The sequence below is a fragment of the Procambarus clarkii genome, chromosome 31 (genome assembly GCF_040958095.1).
Source record: "Procambarus clarkii isolate CNS0578487 chromosome 31, FALCON_Pclarkii_2.0, whole genome shotgun sequence".
NCBI lineage: Eukaryota > Metazoa > Arthropoda > Malacostraca > Decapoda > Cambaridae > Procambarus > Procambarus clarkii.
The window spans coordinates 16,578,812-16,594,693 of record NC_091180.1 but is presented as its reverse complement, the minus strand read 5'-3'; the positions used below and the strand labels follow the sequence as shown (position 1 = coordinate 16,594,693).

Below are 15,882 nucleotides of genomic sequence, written 5' to 3'. Positions count from 1 at the left end.
GGCCTAGGGGGACCTCAATAAGCCAAACAGGCATCCTGTGCTTGACAACAGAAAGCCAAAAGTTGCCATTCTTTGCCGGTGTTGTAAATTTCAATAGTATACATACCAGTAATTCAAATTACAGAATTGCAAAATGTTTCTCTTAGTCACATTTATTTTAATAACCTGAAATGAAAGATATTTATCAACATTTATCAACAGTATTGTACATGATACTGGTTTTTATAATGAAGAACATAAGAACTTAAGAATCAAGGAAACTGCAAAAGACCTGTTGGTCCATACGTGGCAGCTCCTATTTATAACCATCCGAACTCATTCATATACAGTGTATGTCCCTCTCTACGAATTTATGGGGTTACAAACTCAATTGCTTCAAAAAATTTGAACTTTGCCTTGCCTTGCGACTTTGTTGATACTACACGTATGGATCAACCGAACGCGTGAAATTTTGTGGCACGGGAGACCGCACTTCAGTTTACCAGTCCCTCCCGATTAGTGACGATCGCGTTTGAATTCTTTGTAAAGAATTTCATTGTTTTTCTGCTTTTTTGGTCTTGAACATAAAAGTAATTATTATATATCATGCCATGGGTCCCAAGAAAGTCAGTGGGAAAAGTTTAACCTAAGAAATACATAGTTGTGAGTAGAGGCAGTAGAGGATGTCCTTTCCTCATTAAGAAAATGTGTGAAGTATGGGAAGAACCACAAAGTTTTGCTGAAATAACTCTCAAGATAAAGCTGTAGCAGGCCATTTCATTGACTTTTTAATGACAATGTGATTGATGTCTCACTACAGACAAGTGTTAAAATGTAGGGAAAAACAAGTGTCTTTAGACAGATTCTTAGTAAGACAAGCAAGCAGTGAGTCACAACCAGGTCCTAGTGGTATGACTGCAAAACGTAAGATAGCGAGTACCCCAGAGAAGTCATCACTGCCTGATGTCATAATGGAAGGTGACTTCCCTTCCAAACAGTTACACCTCTCCTCCACTCCCCCTCCTCGCTGTCTTCCATACGCCAACAAGAGTCATTAGTAAAGGTAAGCTATAACTTGTACATACAGTACTATAGTATGAAATATTTGTGTGTGTATTATGTATGAAATGTATTTTGAAGTTAATATTTTTGGGAGTGTGGAACGGATTAATTCAATTTACATTATTTCTTATGGGAAAATTTGTTTCGGGTTACAAATTTTTGGCTTGTGACCTGTCTCTGGGAACAGATTAAATTAAAAAACCAAGGTATCACTGTACGGGTATGTCTAACTTACACATATAACAATCAATGAATCGTACGTCTATTATGTTAAGCCTCTGTGCTTTACAACCATATTACAATATTTTTATTACAAATATATTAGTAGAATATGTTTGTAATACTGTAGTTTGTAAAAATACATATTAAAAAATATTACAAACATATTACAAAAGTCATTGTATTTTCTTATAGGTAAAACACGAAGTCGAGGTGAGGAGAGCATGGCGGAGATTATGGCCGATGGTGATGATGCCTTGTTAGACTCCCTGGTCAAAACAGCCACACAGGGGCCGTCATCTCGCTCCACACCCAGAGAACGAAAGAGGTCACGGCATGCAGACCGCAAGTCTTGTAAGTATAGAGTATATACAAATCTGTATAACTAATGTACAGTATATTCAATACATGTTACATTTTTTTTTTTGGTTCAGGTACAGGTATTGATAAAACAATTTTCACACATTTTTGATTGTGGTGTGTTGAAGATCCTTTTATGATTGGTTGGGGATCCGTTTAAGGTTGGTTGGGGATACTTTTATGATTGGTTGGGGATCTTTTTATGGGTGGTTGGGGATCCTTTTATGATTGGTTGGGGATCCTTTTATGGTTGGTTGGGGGATCCTATTATGGGTGGTTGGGGATCCTTTTATGGGTGGTTGGGGATCCTTTTATGGTTGGTTGGGGATCCTTTTATGGTTGATTAGGAAACCTTTTATGATGAATTATTGATACTTTTGTATAAACTTGAACCACCCTTTTACATCTCAATTTCTGGGAAACATTTTGGCACTGCATTCACCTGAATTTACCTGAGGGCCACTAACATTCTAGTGGCCTCGATAAGGGCAAGCTTGTCAAAGGTCCCCCATTTGCCCTGATGATTTTTTCTAGCTGGATTATAAAATTTAACAGTTTTAGCATTTACAGCTTTGGCAGGTAGGCAGTTCCATGGGTTTGTTGATATTTTCACTGTGGGTGGAAAAGCATCTCCTGTTCTCAGTCCTGCATTGTGGCTTACCGAGCTTGGAATCATTACTCCTTGTTTGTGTTACATCTGACCTTCAGAAACAATTGTCTGAATCAAAATCTCCAAATTGTTCCGTATTTTAAAAGTTTCGACGACATCTGCCCTCTCATGCCTGGTTTTCAGTGTTATTAGCCAAGGCCCTCAACCTTTCCTGGTACAAGAGTTGACTTAGTTTTGGAACGATTTTTGTTGCCCGGTGTTGAACTTTCTCCAAAGCGGCTATGTCCTTTTGAAGACGAGGTCTCCATGCTTGGATACCATAATCCAAGCAAGAGTGCATCAGAGATTTATACAGTTGAATGACTACCTTCTTTTCTCTAAAGTCAGGGGTATGTTTGATTATTCCTAGGGTTTGGTTAGCTTTTTTTTACTGCTGCTCCTGTTACCTATTGTGCAATTTTCAGTGAGTGATGGATTTTGACTCCAAGGTCCTTTTCTTCAGCAATCTACTGCAAGGTAGTGATATTAATTTGAAAGAGACCATGAAGATGTGGATTGTTACACAGGTTGGTATGCCCCACATGCAAGGTCTTGTACTTTTCTATATTAAAAAGCATTTGGCAGTCTTCTGACCTTTAGTGGAGTTCATGTAAATCTCTGTAAGGCCTCAATATCATTTTGACTTCCCACTTTACCATAAATCTTAAGTGTCATCTGCAAATTTGATGATGTGGTTTGTAATATTCTCATCTGTCATTGATGTATATGACAAAGAGGGTTGGGCCCAAAATGGACCCCACTCACCATATTTCTCGTTAGATTCATTCCCATTTAACCCGACCCATTGTTTGCTTTGTTTAACCTTTAGACCTTGCAATACATACATATATGATTTGACATAAAATAATTTAACACAAGTTTTTAAAACTTGCACAAACACCTTCCAATTTTTTTTGCATAATCAACTAGGCAAATGCTCCAACTTTGTCTAAATGATCACAACGTAACTTGAAAAACAAGAGAATCAAAATTAATTTTAAATTTGAATATTGAAAACTTCAGATTTTCAATTCAGAATAAAAAAAATGAACTATCACCAATTGTTCATTTAATGTTATTATTCTCTCAGAATAGCATATGATTTTCATTTTCATAAAGTTAGAATATAGGTTTTCAGTATAGTTTACTGTAAAAAACATCGTCAAAAGGCATTTGAAATATACGGCAAATTTAGACCAAAAAAAATTTAACTCTGAATGTATAAAGTGTATGAAAAATCAATTCTGAAGGGATTGTAGAACAGACAGCTGAGCACACATTATGTCAAAATAGTGAGAATCAGTCAAAAACTGGAATTTTAGAAGCCACTCAAAGTTGAAACTCTACTTTCAGAGATAATTGAAGTTGAAGTTATCGATAATGAATAAAGATACAGTAGTTTTAATTCATTAATTTAATTGTATGTTTTAATAAACATTGTTTGGCATTCGTACTCGAATATGTGAAAGTTGTAGGTCAATATATGTTGAAATGAAGTAAAAAAAAAAAAAAATAACCAAAAAATACAAAATATAGGGATAATTATAATAATTATAATGATTTAGGATATACTTTATATGAGTGAAAAAACCCTAATATGGGTTTTTAAAGAAAAAAAAGGATAAAGAAAAAATCAGCCATAAAAAATTTAAAGTCCCAAGTTTTGCAAGTTGTGACTTATTTATTTGTAGACCAATTTCATTCTATCTTCACATAGTTAGGGAAACGTATACATTCTCCAGGATGTAAAAGTTACAATAAAATCAGATAATAAACAAAGGAGAGAAAAACTAAAATCTTAAAAAAAAAAATTCCCTAAAAAAATTTTTTTGGGACATTGATGAAAGTAACATATATTAACATTGGACAATGTATTTATATAATATATAACAAAATAGAGCATATTAACATAGTTATTCATTATTATTTGTGTTATTATGTATTACTCGGCAATGATATAAAGGCACCAACTGTATATCCACTTTGTGGACACTTCTTACTACTATTCTTCTTCTTTGTGCGTCGGACAGGTGCTTGTATCTCTTTATTACTGCATTATCCTTCAGTTCCAGTTATTAGGAGCTGTTCTCCTTATCAACAAATGTTCTTATTTTTTAAAAATTCATCTAAAATAAATTTCTGAAAATATTTTGATGAAAGTTTCACGACACTGAAGCTAATAAGTTGGAGATTTGTGTACCATTTTTAAGTTTTTTTTACATAATTTTAATATTTTTTGTGCGGTCTAAGGGTTAAACCATTGTTTTATCCATTCTAGAATTCTACCATTTATTCCATGTGCCTGTAATTTCCTTGCTAGTCTTCTATATGGTACCTTATCAAAGGCTTTAGCAAAATCCACGTATACTACATCCACCGGAAGTCCTTTGAGTAGTAGCTGGTTACCATTTTGAAAAATGTGAGTAGGTTTGTAAGGTAGGATCTATTTTTAAGAAACCCATGTTGCTTCGATTTTACAAGATTGTTCACTGTGAGATGGTGAATTATTATTTCTTATGATTCTCTCCATGAGCTTACAGATGTGTGATGCCAAGCGGATCAAATGGTAGTTTTCTGCAGAGTTCTTTCTGCCTTTTTTGAAAATAGGGGTAACATTTGCATATTTCCAATCTAGAGGGACTATCCCTTGGTCCAAATTTTCTGAAAAGGAGTTTCAGTGTAGGTATAGTTCCTATATGACTTTGATAGAATTCTATCCACTTCTGGGGTTTTGAGTCTAAATTTATCAATGCTCCTCCTGGTTATGTAAAAAATTATGGGTATATCCCTTAAGTTCTTCTCATCACCTCCTTCAAACATTTGTGTGGGTGATGGGATGTCGTCTAATCTTTCTAGTGTGAACACTGATGTAAAGTATTCATTTATGGGTCAGTTAACACTGACCCATAAAGTATTAATTTAATGTTTGCTGTCCTTTTATCTATTATAACTTGGTTATTCTCATCTTTTAAGGGTCCTTTTAAGTTCTTTGTTTTAGTTGGACTTCTTATATAGGCATAGAACAATTCTGAAACTTCCTTTCTTTTCTTTTTCCTTTTAAAGGCATATATGTGGCATGTTGATTACCTGAAGATATGGATTACATACAGGTGAATCCAATACTGGTGCATTGGTACATTCCTGAATACAACATGTGCCACATTGGTACACTTGTGATTACAATACCCGACACACCGGTACACCTGTAATAACAACACCTAACACACTGGACAAGGAGGCTTCTAACATGGCTGAAATATTTTCCAACAGAAAAATGAGGGTGAGGATGAGCAAGTGTGTAATGGGGTTGGGTGGTGAGGTGAGGTGAAAGAAGGCTGGACAGTGGAAGGCATGCATGCTTGTGTGACCACCATAAACACTTGCCAACACCCACAAGGGGCTTGAATTGGCAATGAAGCAATAACTTATAACTGTTCATGTTGGCATGAGAGGTGTCGGTGTTCAGGGGTTGAACCTCTGATTGTACCTGGATGGGGTTCTGGAAGTTCTTCTACTCCCCAAGCCTGGCCCGGGGCTTGACTTGACTCGATTGATGTTATGAAACATTACCAGACTAATGAAGCGGTCAATTTTCATTCATCTGGTCTTCTTCGAATCTTGACTTGGACATCCCTCTCATTAGGGGGGGAAAAGAAACCTATGGCTTGTAATAACTATTGGGAAGTAATGCTAATAACCATTATTCTTCAGCTTTTTTTTAATGCATATTCTTCTTCAGCTTTTGGCTTATTTATGAATATTATTTGGTTTATTTTTAACTTGTGGAAGAGCACTCTTATTCTTATTTAATGCATAATAGTACTGCGGCCATGTTTAACAGATTCTGTTCTAATACTGCACTGATATTAATCTTTGCTCTTTCTCATATCTTGGTTTAAGTGTCACATCTTCATTTGTTTTAATTTATAAGACTGATTTCCAGCTGATGCTTTGCACGTTAACCAGCCACAACTTCTCCATTTGCACAGTGAAGCGGTCCAGAACTCGTGACCGCAACCTCATTAATGAGCTGGAAGCACTTCAAATGGTTCAGGAACTCCATGTTGATTAGTCTACCTTCGTCGACTCTCTCTCTTTACCTCTTTACAGTATTTCTTCGTAAGGTAGTTTATGATGGACAACCCCTTGACCCCTTAAGTTCCCTGTGTGATAGTAATAGTTTGTACGCGCCAAAATTGTGTACAGTATCAGTCGCATTCAGAGACTTAATCTCAGAAAACCTTCCAATCCCTATTCCCATTTTGCTAATAAAAAAAATTGGATTTTCATAATCCCTATTAACTGCATTATGAGTAAATAATAAACAGGTCATGTGTGTGGCCATCAGTTTGGTTATATCAGTTCCTAAACATTTGTGCAAACTAATTTGATACTAAATTAAAAAAAAAAATGGTTTTCAAGATTCATGTACTGTATATGAAAAGCTACCATAAGCAAGATCCTGTTTGTTCTCTGGACAGCATCATACATGGTCAGGGTAGGCCGACACATGGCAAGATCTTGCTCAATGGAGTCGTAGTGACCTAGCTCGGAATGTTACCCCATTTGAAATTATTTCATGAAATGAGAATGCAACTAACAAGTTACTAAACGTTTGTGGCATAACTCTATTGTCTTTTGTTGTGTGGGCTTGACTAACTCTGACATTGGTATTATTGGGTACTATCTCGCCCTCAAAACCAGAGATTATTAGATTTCAGTACAGTATATTTAATGTTCATTATCAGCTTCATCAGAAAGGTTAGATTAGGCTAAATTATTAAGTTTAATGTTTTAGAAAGCTTTCAAATTTTAATAGATAATTGTCAGTTTTGGGATAATTGCAAACTATTCTTAATACTGTAATCAAGTCTGGTGAACAAGTTATCAAATCTATACTATAACAGAGAATGTCTGTCTGTTCAAAGTTAAAGGCACACACTTGGAGCTAGGCTCACCCAAATTGGCAGAGGGAATGGTCTGGGGTATGGGATGAACATAGACTGGTTGGTATCGCCAGAATTCAAAAGGAAACAGCACAATAGCACCACATTCAGACCCCCACAATGATTTTTGGCACTGCGGCTAAAAGTTTAAAAAAATAAATACATAAGCCAACAAACTTTGTAAAATCTCTTTATGTATGTACCTTACCTAAATAAAAATTATTATTATTATTATTATTATTATAAATAAAAAATCTTGTGGTAATAGGTGCCATTATTCACTGATCTCAGGAAAATAAAAAAAATTCCTGCTGTTGATAATTTGCCCGTACCAACATAAAACAGACAATTCTTCCACAGCCTCGAAGGTTTCACACCTCGGTTCTTTATCAGAGTAAGGAAAAAAACTTTTTTTTTTTTTTTTTGTTGTATTTCACACCAATAAACTCCTCTCATGGGCAACCACCCACACATTAGACAATTACATATTTTATGAGATCATACAGGGGTATATATACAACTGAATCAGAAGGGGGGCATTTTACACTGTTGTGGGAAAGTCTGGTGTGGACCTGTTCCCAGCTGATTCAGCCAACTCAGGAAAAGTGTGTTTTGCACACCTAAATGGTTGGTCAGCACATTAGGGCGTCAGCTTCCCATGATGTACAAAAAAGCAATCAAGCTGCACCATTAAGTTGTTTGTCAAGACCATCAGGATTATTCATAAAGAGGAGAAAGCTGACTAGGGAAGAGCCAGATGATATTTCAATTAACTCTAGCTGAATCTGAGGTTACAGGCTGATCTTACCAGGACATTCCCATGGTGAGTCATGGGTGCACTCTCCCGGCATTACACTGGCTGATTGCTTCCTCTTCTGTATTAATATATCAGTCTCATTTTGAGTATAACGAGTAAAGATTTTACTCTTAGTCTTCAAAATATATAAAAGTGTGAGTTTCGTTACATATATACTGCACTGTACTTAAAATTATCATGGAGATGCCAGATTCTTTGTCTTATAACAATTACTTTCTACTCAAAACTCATCACAAAAGTTTCCTTTTTGGTTTGCTGCTACTTGAGGTTTTGGCAATGCAATTACAGGTACAATAACCACTTTTGGAAGTTATGGTAGCAGAATGTTTTGTGTTTTCTACAAAATAGAAGTGTGTGGGAGTGAAGGTCTTCAATGTAGCACCACAAAAATAAGACAGGTTTGCATCTGCACTCTCAGCTACATGGCCCCATTGTTGGGTGCCCAGCAGACTAGGCGTAGCTTCTCTGATGTGAGCACTCGTGTTTGAGGGGAAGTGGTGTTTCAGACTGAACATTTTTATGATAATGTAATGGGTTTTATTTTAATAATGCAAGTTTGGAAAACAGGACTGCATCAGTAGTCTTGCTACAGAATCTTCACTGATTCTGAATTAAAATTTCAGAAATAATATGTTTTTGACTCAATCAGGCAAGTACTCAAGTGGTCGCAGTCGATGGTCTCCAGAACGTGGCCCTCAGCGGAACACCAGAGTGAGTGTGTGAAGCACTCATAAACAATGAAAGATCTCCCAAGTATTAATCTTTGTTTTGTTTCAAAGGTTCTGCATGACGTCTAATGATACCTCTGCACACAGCTGTACACTCGGCTGACCTTATATATCATAAGAATGACATTAGTGTGTATGAACTTTTTATTTAAATACTGTATACTGTATACAAAAATGGCATGGATGTGCAATGCAATGACTTTGTTAAACTTAAACTATAATTTGCTACTTTCAATGAAGATAATTTTTAAGGACTTGACCCCTAAAACTCTACAACTTTGGAATACCTTCAGTGGTTTAGTCACTGGGCAGACTACTATATATGCGATACTTCTTTTATTGTGACAGGTCAAGTGTTGCCAAGGGCAATACAAGTGGATTACATGTTTTATAAACCATAGAAGAAATGTCACACATGAGCAAGATTTTACTGTACCTAGTCAAAGAAAAACAAAACAAGATAAAGCATTTACCACAGACAAAATCTGTACTGTAGGCAATATTTGCCTACAGAAGTTTTAAAAATAAGTTTTTCTTCATATTTGTTAATGCTGGGAACTGGGAGCCGGTTGGCCGAGCAGACAGCACGCTGGACTTGTGATCCTGTGGTCCTGGGTTCGATCCCGGGCACCAGCGAGAAACAACGGGCAGAGTTTCTTTCACCCTATGCCCCTGTTACCTAGCAGTAAAATAGGTACCTGGGTGTTAGTCAGCTGTCACGAGCTGCTTCCTGGGGGTGGAGGCCTGGTCAAGGACCGGGCCGCGGGGACACTAAAAAGCCCCGAAATCATCTCAAGATAATATCAAGATGCTATGTTAGTCTAAGCAGGAAAACATTGAGAAGAATGCGTTTATGTGTACCGAGAGAAGTTACAAGCACTGAATCGTGACATCCATATTGTATCACATTTGTTCAGTAATTAGAATAAAAATTCCCTTCAAGAAAATGCATACAATATTAAGTTTGACTTTTGGCTACTGCTTTTGCTTGTCAAATATGCATGAATATTGCCTTTATTTTACTCTGATGACAATTTGAACTTTATTTTATATTGTCAGTTAAATAGGTGAAGTTTATCTTTGAACGTACAGTATGCACTACAGTATCCTATACTACTAATAATTTCCAGCTGATTTTCATTACATTACTTATGTATTATGGGAGGAAGTAGCAGTGGCAAAAGCCATAAACTAAGTTCAAATGTATATATAGTAGGACCCGTGACGAAGGGGAGGCATCACATAATTAATGGGGGGTCCAAGCTACAGCTTGGCACTCTTCAACACCGAAAATAAACTACTAAATTAACATTAGTCTGTAAAATTAATACCCAAGTAAACATTTAATTTTGTAAATATTTACATAGTTTAAGAAATATGTCCATGTGCACTAAGATATTTGCATGACTTAAATGGGTTCACAGTCCCAGCAGCTAATGGACCAAGAAGATCAAGGTCAAGAAAAGGTGTACCCGACTTATCCCACCTGGAGGTGGTGACGTTGCCTGAATGAGGCATCGCCGGCCACTCGACTTGTGCTTCAGACGCATCGCTGCTGAAATCCTCTGTAATTCTCTCTTCTCAGCTTATGGCGATTCCTGGTGCATGGCAAACTGCCAGACAACTGCAATTCTCTTACCATATTTCCAATATATTCTTAATTCCTTCCACAATTAAGAAAATGCTTAAAAATGCATTTTTGAGTGTTGTAGTCGGTAAATATTTGTTATTTGTAGTTACAGTATCAAGTGTTTGTGACTTGTGTTTACAGCTTCAACATGTGTGTGTTGTTGGTGAATGGCTTAATGAGTGATTAATATGCTGCTTCATGCATCTCAAAGTTTCTGAAATTTGTAATTAACCATTGCATGATGATTTTTGTTCTTTGTTTATATAAGTGACTAAAATAATTAACAGGAAAAAAAACTGTTGTTGCAGTGAGATATTGCAATTATACCTTTTTTTTATTACATTTCATGGTATTGGCAATTGAATGTTCAGTGCTTTGAACAAATATATACTGTATACAGCATGTATGCATATTTCATTGTCAGAATATATTGTATTTTTTAAGTCACAATGCATTGATAAACAAATGCATAACAATTTAGTAAGTGTATTACCGAAGCGAGTACAAATGCACAACAAATCTCTTGCTATTTGACCTATCAGAAGTCTCAGTCTGTGTTAGTTTTGCACACACACACACACATATGCATGCCTCTCAGAAATCTGCTTCCCATTGTGAGGCCAGGAAGCCTCCTCACTACCCATTCCCAAGTAACTCCTGGATGTCTACTTGCTGTTAAATGAATAGAACCATTGGACTTGATAAAAGATATTGAAATATGTTACCTACCTGGCAATCACACCCAGAACCTAGCGGTTGCTTGCTTGAGTTTACACACCTTTCTCTTCAAAGTGTTCTTGCTTCCATTGGAGTCTTGTAGAACAAATGGTCAATGCAGTCAGTTCACAAGTGAAAAATGTTGGGTTTCCTATCATCTGATGCCTCTGTTCACCTAGCAGTAAATAGGCACCCAGGAGTTAGTAAAGAGGTGTTGGATTGCATCCTGGAAATGGTCAGTAGGTAGCCTAGGATGGCTTCGATAAACCTAACTGGCTTCCTGTCCCCGACAATGGAAAAACCAGTCTCGCTCCACACTGACCTGACCTTCCTTGTCATCTTATTCACACAAACCTAACATTTCATCTCCCTTGGCATTACTGTACTTAACTGACTGGAACTTCTTTTTCCTCTCTTCAACCCCTACTGACCTTACCTCCCTCCAATTTTATATTCTTTACCATCTCTTCACCTTTCTCTTAACAGACTTTCCTTAGAAGCTTACCTCTGCCAACCTGACCTACCAGTGACTCGACCTCCATAATTGTCTCGTAGCCCACTAGCCTGACCTTCCTAGGCATTTCATCTTTTACACTAATTTAGTTTAATTTCATCTTGGTTATGGGGTTTGTTGTGCAGTTTTCAAGGTTTCTTATATGCACACATGATATGATAGATCACTGTTGTCATGTCTGTAATACTCAGATATGGTATTTGGTTTGCCATATATATACAATGCTCGTAGCACTAGTGTGTAGAATGTTACATTGAATCTGCAGTTCCCTAGACTTTATATATAATAGTATTAAACATAATTATGACTTTTCAGTGCGGCGCACCCTGAAGACTGGACTCACAGAGGAAGAAAAACGCTTGCTGGCCATGATTGCAGCCCAGACTCGCTGAGTCACAGCCTCGTCTCTCTAAACCTGCCGTCACCCACTCCTCCTTCAACCTCCTCCTGGTCAACGTCTAATGACATGCAGCACTATGGCTCGTTCTAGAGTTTATCTGACCAGTTGCTTGAAAATGCTGAAACTGGAGTTTCTAATGTAGAATGATATTAGCAACAGTTATCCAGTGCATAAAAGGGTGATGTGATCTAGTCAGACAGGAGTGATTAAGAACCAGTCTTCAACTGCTCTGATAGTGGTAGCTATAGACATTTAAAAGAAAAAGCTTCATATCGCTTTAACCTTTATGGTTTGTCAGATCTACTCGTCCATTTGTAATGTGTATATTTTGATGCAAATGAGCATTTTTAGGATGTAGTAAAACTCAAATGATCTGCTCCATGCGATGAGTAACAAAGCTATCAGCTGCCCCGCTCCTTGTGATGAGTCTCGTATATGCTCTCACTATCAATTTGTTTCCTTTATTACTTTTAAGAGATTCCTGTTAGCAGAGTCCCATGAAGTAGACAATCTTGTACCCCTTTTGCCATTAATATACTGTACATGATATTTCCACCAGCTGCTGAACCAATAAGTTGCATCTTTTATTTTTGTATTTTACATTCTCAGATAAGAATTAGTTATCATTTATGCCAGATTTAACTGTTCATTTTAACTTTTCTTTAATCAACTGTGATGTCATGTTGAGATTAAATTAAGTCTCCTTCAAAGTAAACAAGTTCTGCATCATGTCACGTGTCATGAAATGTTTAATGCTTTGTCACCAGGTCTATAGAGAACCATTTTACTGGATAAACACTTGAAAAACTAACGACGTACAAGCAAATGTCTAACTTTATTTTTTGGCAATCATCTCTAATGGCATAGTCTGGGAGAGGAAACTAGCAAGTGTGTGAAGGGTATCCCTGTTTTTGTCGATGAATGAAAATTACACTTTCAATCTCCCACAGCAAATTGTTATATTCGGCTTTATTCTCTGCCAGCCTTAAATAAAAAAAAATATATACAAGTGTCAATTTACTTGTTAACTGTTCAGTCCACCAAGGTTAAATTGTGATACTGTACTGAAAAACATTGAAAAGTTAATAAATTTGATTCAAATAGATTGAAGACTGGTGAAAGCCAAAACTCCTGACCATACATTTGTAAATTTGTATGTGAACTTAAGTTCTTATATACACTCAGTACATAGGCTACTACTATAGTGTATGCATACATCAGGAAAACTGCAATCTTCAGTTTTTAAGTACAGTATACAATACATATACAGTACACACATTCTTAAAAATAAATATTTTTAAATTTTGGTACCATTCACGAAAATACAATGCAATTTATAATTTGTTTGATTTTAAATTTTATTTAAAATTGTCACAAGATGCTACATAGTTCTCAAGATTGTTGATTGCGTAATGGTGGCCAGCTGCGACATATGTGGGCGGTTGCATGGGGACTTTAGTTTACTGAATGATAATTATGTGTAAGATGCAATGCTATAATGCAAGCAAGTCAGGTTTAAATATATATATTGACATTTTGTCACTATTGAGATTTTGATACTCAAACCGTGCTTTATGGATTTTCAATAAAAAAAATCCTGCGTATGGTTTTGTATGATTAGCATCCTGATATTTAGTAGAATCTAGAGGAAAAGTGAGCAGAATTCCACAACTGGTGCCTACCACGTCATTCAGTCTACATTGCCATCTTGCCGTGACCTTTCTATCCTCCATCTAAATGCAGTGACATCACACCAAATGCCCAGACACGGGAGGAAGTACTCAGCTGTCCCCCCACCACACTATCAAAGTGTCAATTTACTTGTTAACTATCAAACTATTTACTATTGTTAACTATCAGGGCAAAGTGCCCAGAAAAAAGACACCTCCCCCTTTTCTAGGAAGACTTCAGCCTCCTTTTCTCAAAGGAGTCCTTTGATGTTGAAAGCTCAGCCACCACAGAACCCCTACATCAACCAAGAATATGCGAGGTCAACCCTCTAGAGTCCACAGGCACACTGTGGGGAAGGAACACTGTACACATTTCAGGGAAGACAACCTATCACAAAGTCTTAAAACATAGCAGATACAGCATCCCCCCCCCCCACCACACAAAGGATGAACCTTCCTGTTCACCTCAGACCATCCCCACAATTCAAAATTTAAATAATCCTTAACTATTTGTTGAAATAAATAAAATGCATAATTGCATCTATAGCAACACTGCCTAAGGTAGTGTGTGCTGTCTAAGCTACTGTGAATATTCTTTGGCAATAGGGCATGTAGAGAAATAAAGAAATCTTAACTGTTTAAATATCAATGTATTTTATCCCTGCATCACAATGATTTTTCAACTGTGTATTGATAACCAGGGGCTTACATGGCTCAATACCAGGAGGACATCACCAAATGTCTTAAAAGTTTTCAGGCTTACTAATGCACAGTCCAGAAGAATATGTATATACAGTACAATGTCTGTATATACACAAGACTACAGTGGGGCCTCAACTTACAAACTTTAAGGCTGTTCCCAGAGATGGGTCACAAGTCGAAACAAATTTTCCCACAAGAAATAATGTAAATTGAATTAATCTGTTCCACACCCCAAAAATATTAGCTTAACAATACATTTCATACCAAATAACACTACAACACAGTATGTACCTTGAATGAGGACTCTTGTTGGCATATAGAAGACTGAGGAGGAGAGGTGTTAGTTTTTGGAAGGGGAGTCCCCTTCCATTATAACATCAGGCAGTGATGACTTTTCTAGGGTACTCTCCTACGTTTTGCAGGGTCCGTCCAATTACCACAAGCTACCACAAGCTACACAAGCTTCAGAAAGCTTCCTGGCAATACGTTAGTAATGAATAAATATGATAGGTTAGGCTGACCTAACCTATCCTAACCTAACCTAACTTAACCAAACCAAACCAAACCTAACCTAACCGAAGCTTGGATCGTCGACTTGATTTGGCGTCACCAGCTTTTTATTTTAGTCCAATTTCTTTATAAAAAGATACTTTTTCAGATTAAAATTATGTTTTTTCGTGCTGTACATTCAGCACCAACATTATAATGAGTAAATATATCATATTTATTCATTACTAATGTATTGCCAGGAAGCTTTCTGAAGCTTGTGTAGCTTGTGGTAATTAGACGGACCGGTTTTGCAGGCATACCACTAGGACCTGGTTGTGGCTCACTACTTGTTTTTATCACTAAAAACCTGTCTAGTGACTTTTTTTTTTCCCCCCTACATTGTAACACTTGTCTGAAGTGAGACATCACATTGTCACTAAAAAGGTTAACACAACGGCCTGCTACAGCTTGATTTTAGTGACACTTTTTAGCAAAACTTTGCAATTCTTCCCATACTGTACACATTTTTGTAATAAATGAGGAAGGGACATCCTCTACTCTACATCAACAACCCTCATACCATTTTCATGTTTACAAATGATCTCTTTTTTCTTTTTTTTTTCTTTATGTTCATCCTTACACGTGTTTTCTTAGGTTGAACTTTACCACCGACTTTCTTAAGACCCATGGTGTGATATATAATAACTACTTATGTTCAAAAAAACAAAAGCACAAAAATAACGAAGTTCTTTACAAGCGTGATGGTCACTAAGCGGACGGCTCTGGTAAACTGAGGCGGGGTCGGCCGTGCCACCAGGAACACACGCTCGTTCGACCCAAATGCATATCAACAAAGGTTGTTAGTCGACGACACGGTCGTAAGTCGGCACTTTCCGACAAAACTTACGCCGTAACTTGAAAAATTTTGCAAGTACATATATGGGCGATCGTAAGTCGAGGTGTCACTGTACATCCTTTCCGGACACCTTGGGACAGACCG

At 36.8% G+C, this 15,882-nt stretch overlaps 1 protein-coding gene across 8 annotated transcripts in view; it reads left to right on the top strand.

Moving 5' to 3' along the window:
• The window catches only part of Fhos (Formin homology 2 domain containing), a 256,586-nt gene extending 242,961 nt beyond the window's left edge, over positions 1-13,625 (top strand). For 3 of the 8 annotated variants that reach the window (XR_006772912.2, XR_006772914.2, XR_006772909.2), the window contains 3 exons: positions 1,456-1,614; positions 10,185-10,327; positions 11,937-12,077. Coding sequence is in view for 3 of the 8 variants with exons in the window: in XM_045743093.2 (XP_045599049.2) it covers positions 1,456-1,614; positions 8,682-8,743; positions 11,937-11,951 (236 nt within the window). In the remaining 5 variants the exon portion in view is untranslated. Of the gene's footprint in view, positions 1-1,455; positions 1,615-6,258; positions 6,394-8,681; positions 8,786-10,184; positions 10,328-11,936 lie in introns of those variants that run through there. The other 5 variants (XR_006772910.2, XR_006772911.2, XM_045743093.2 and 2 more) reach the window with 5 other exon arrangements.
• Positions 13,626-15,882: the final 2,257 nt, after the last annotated feature.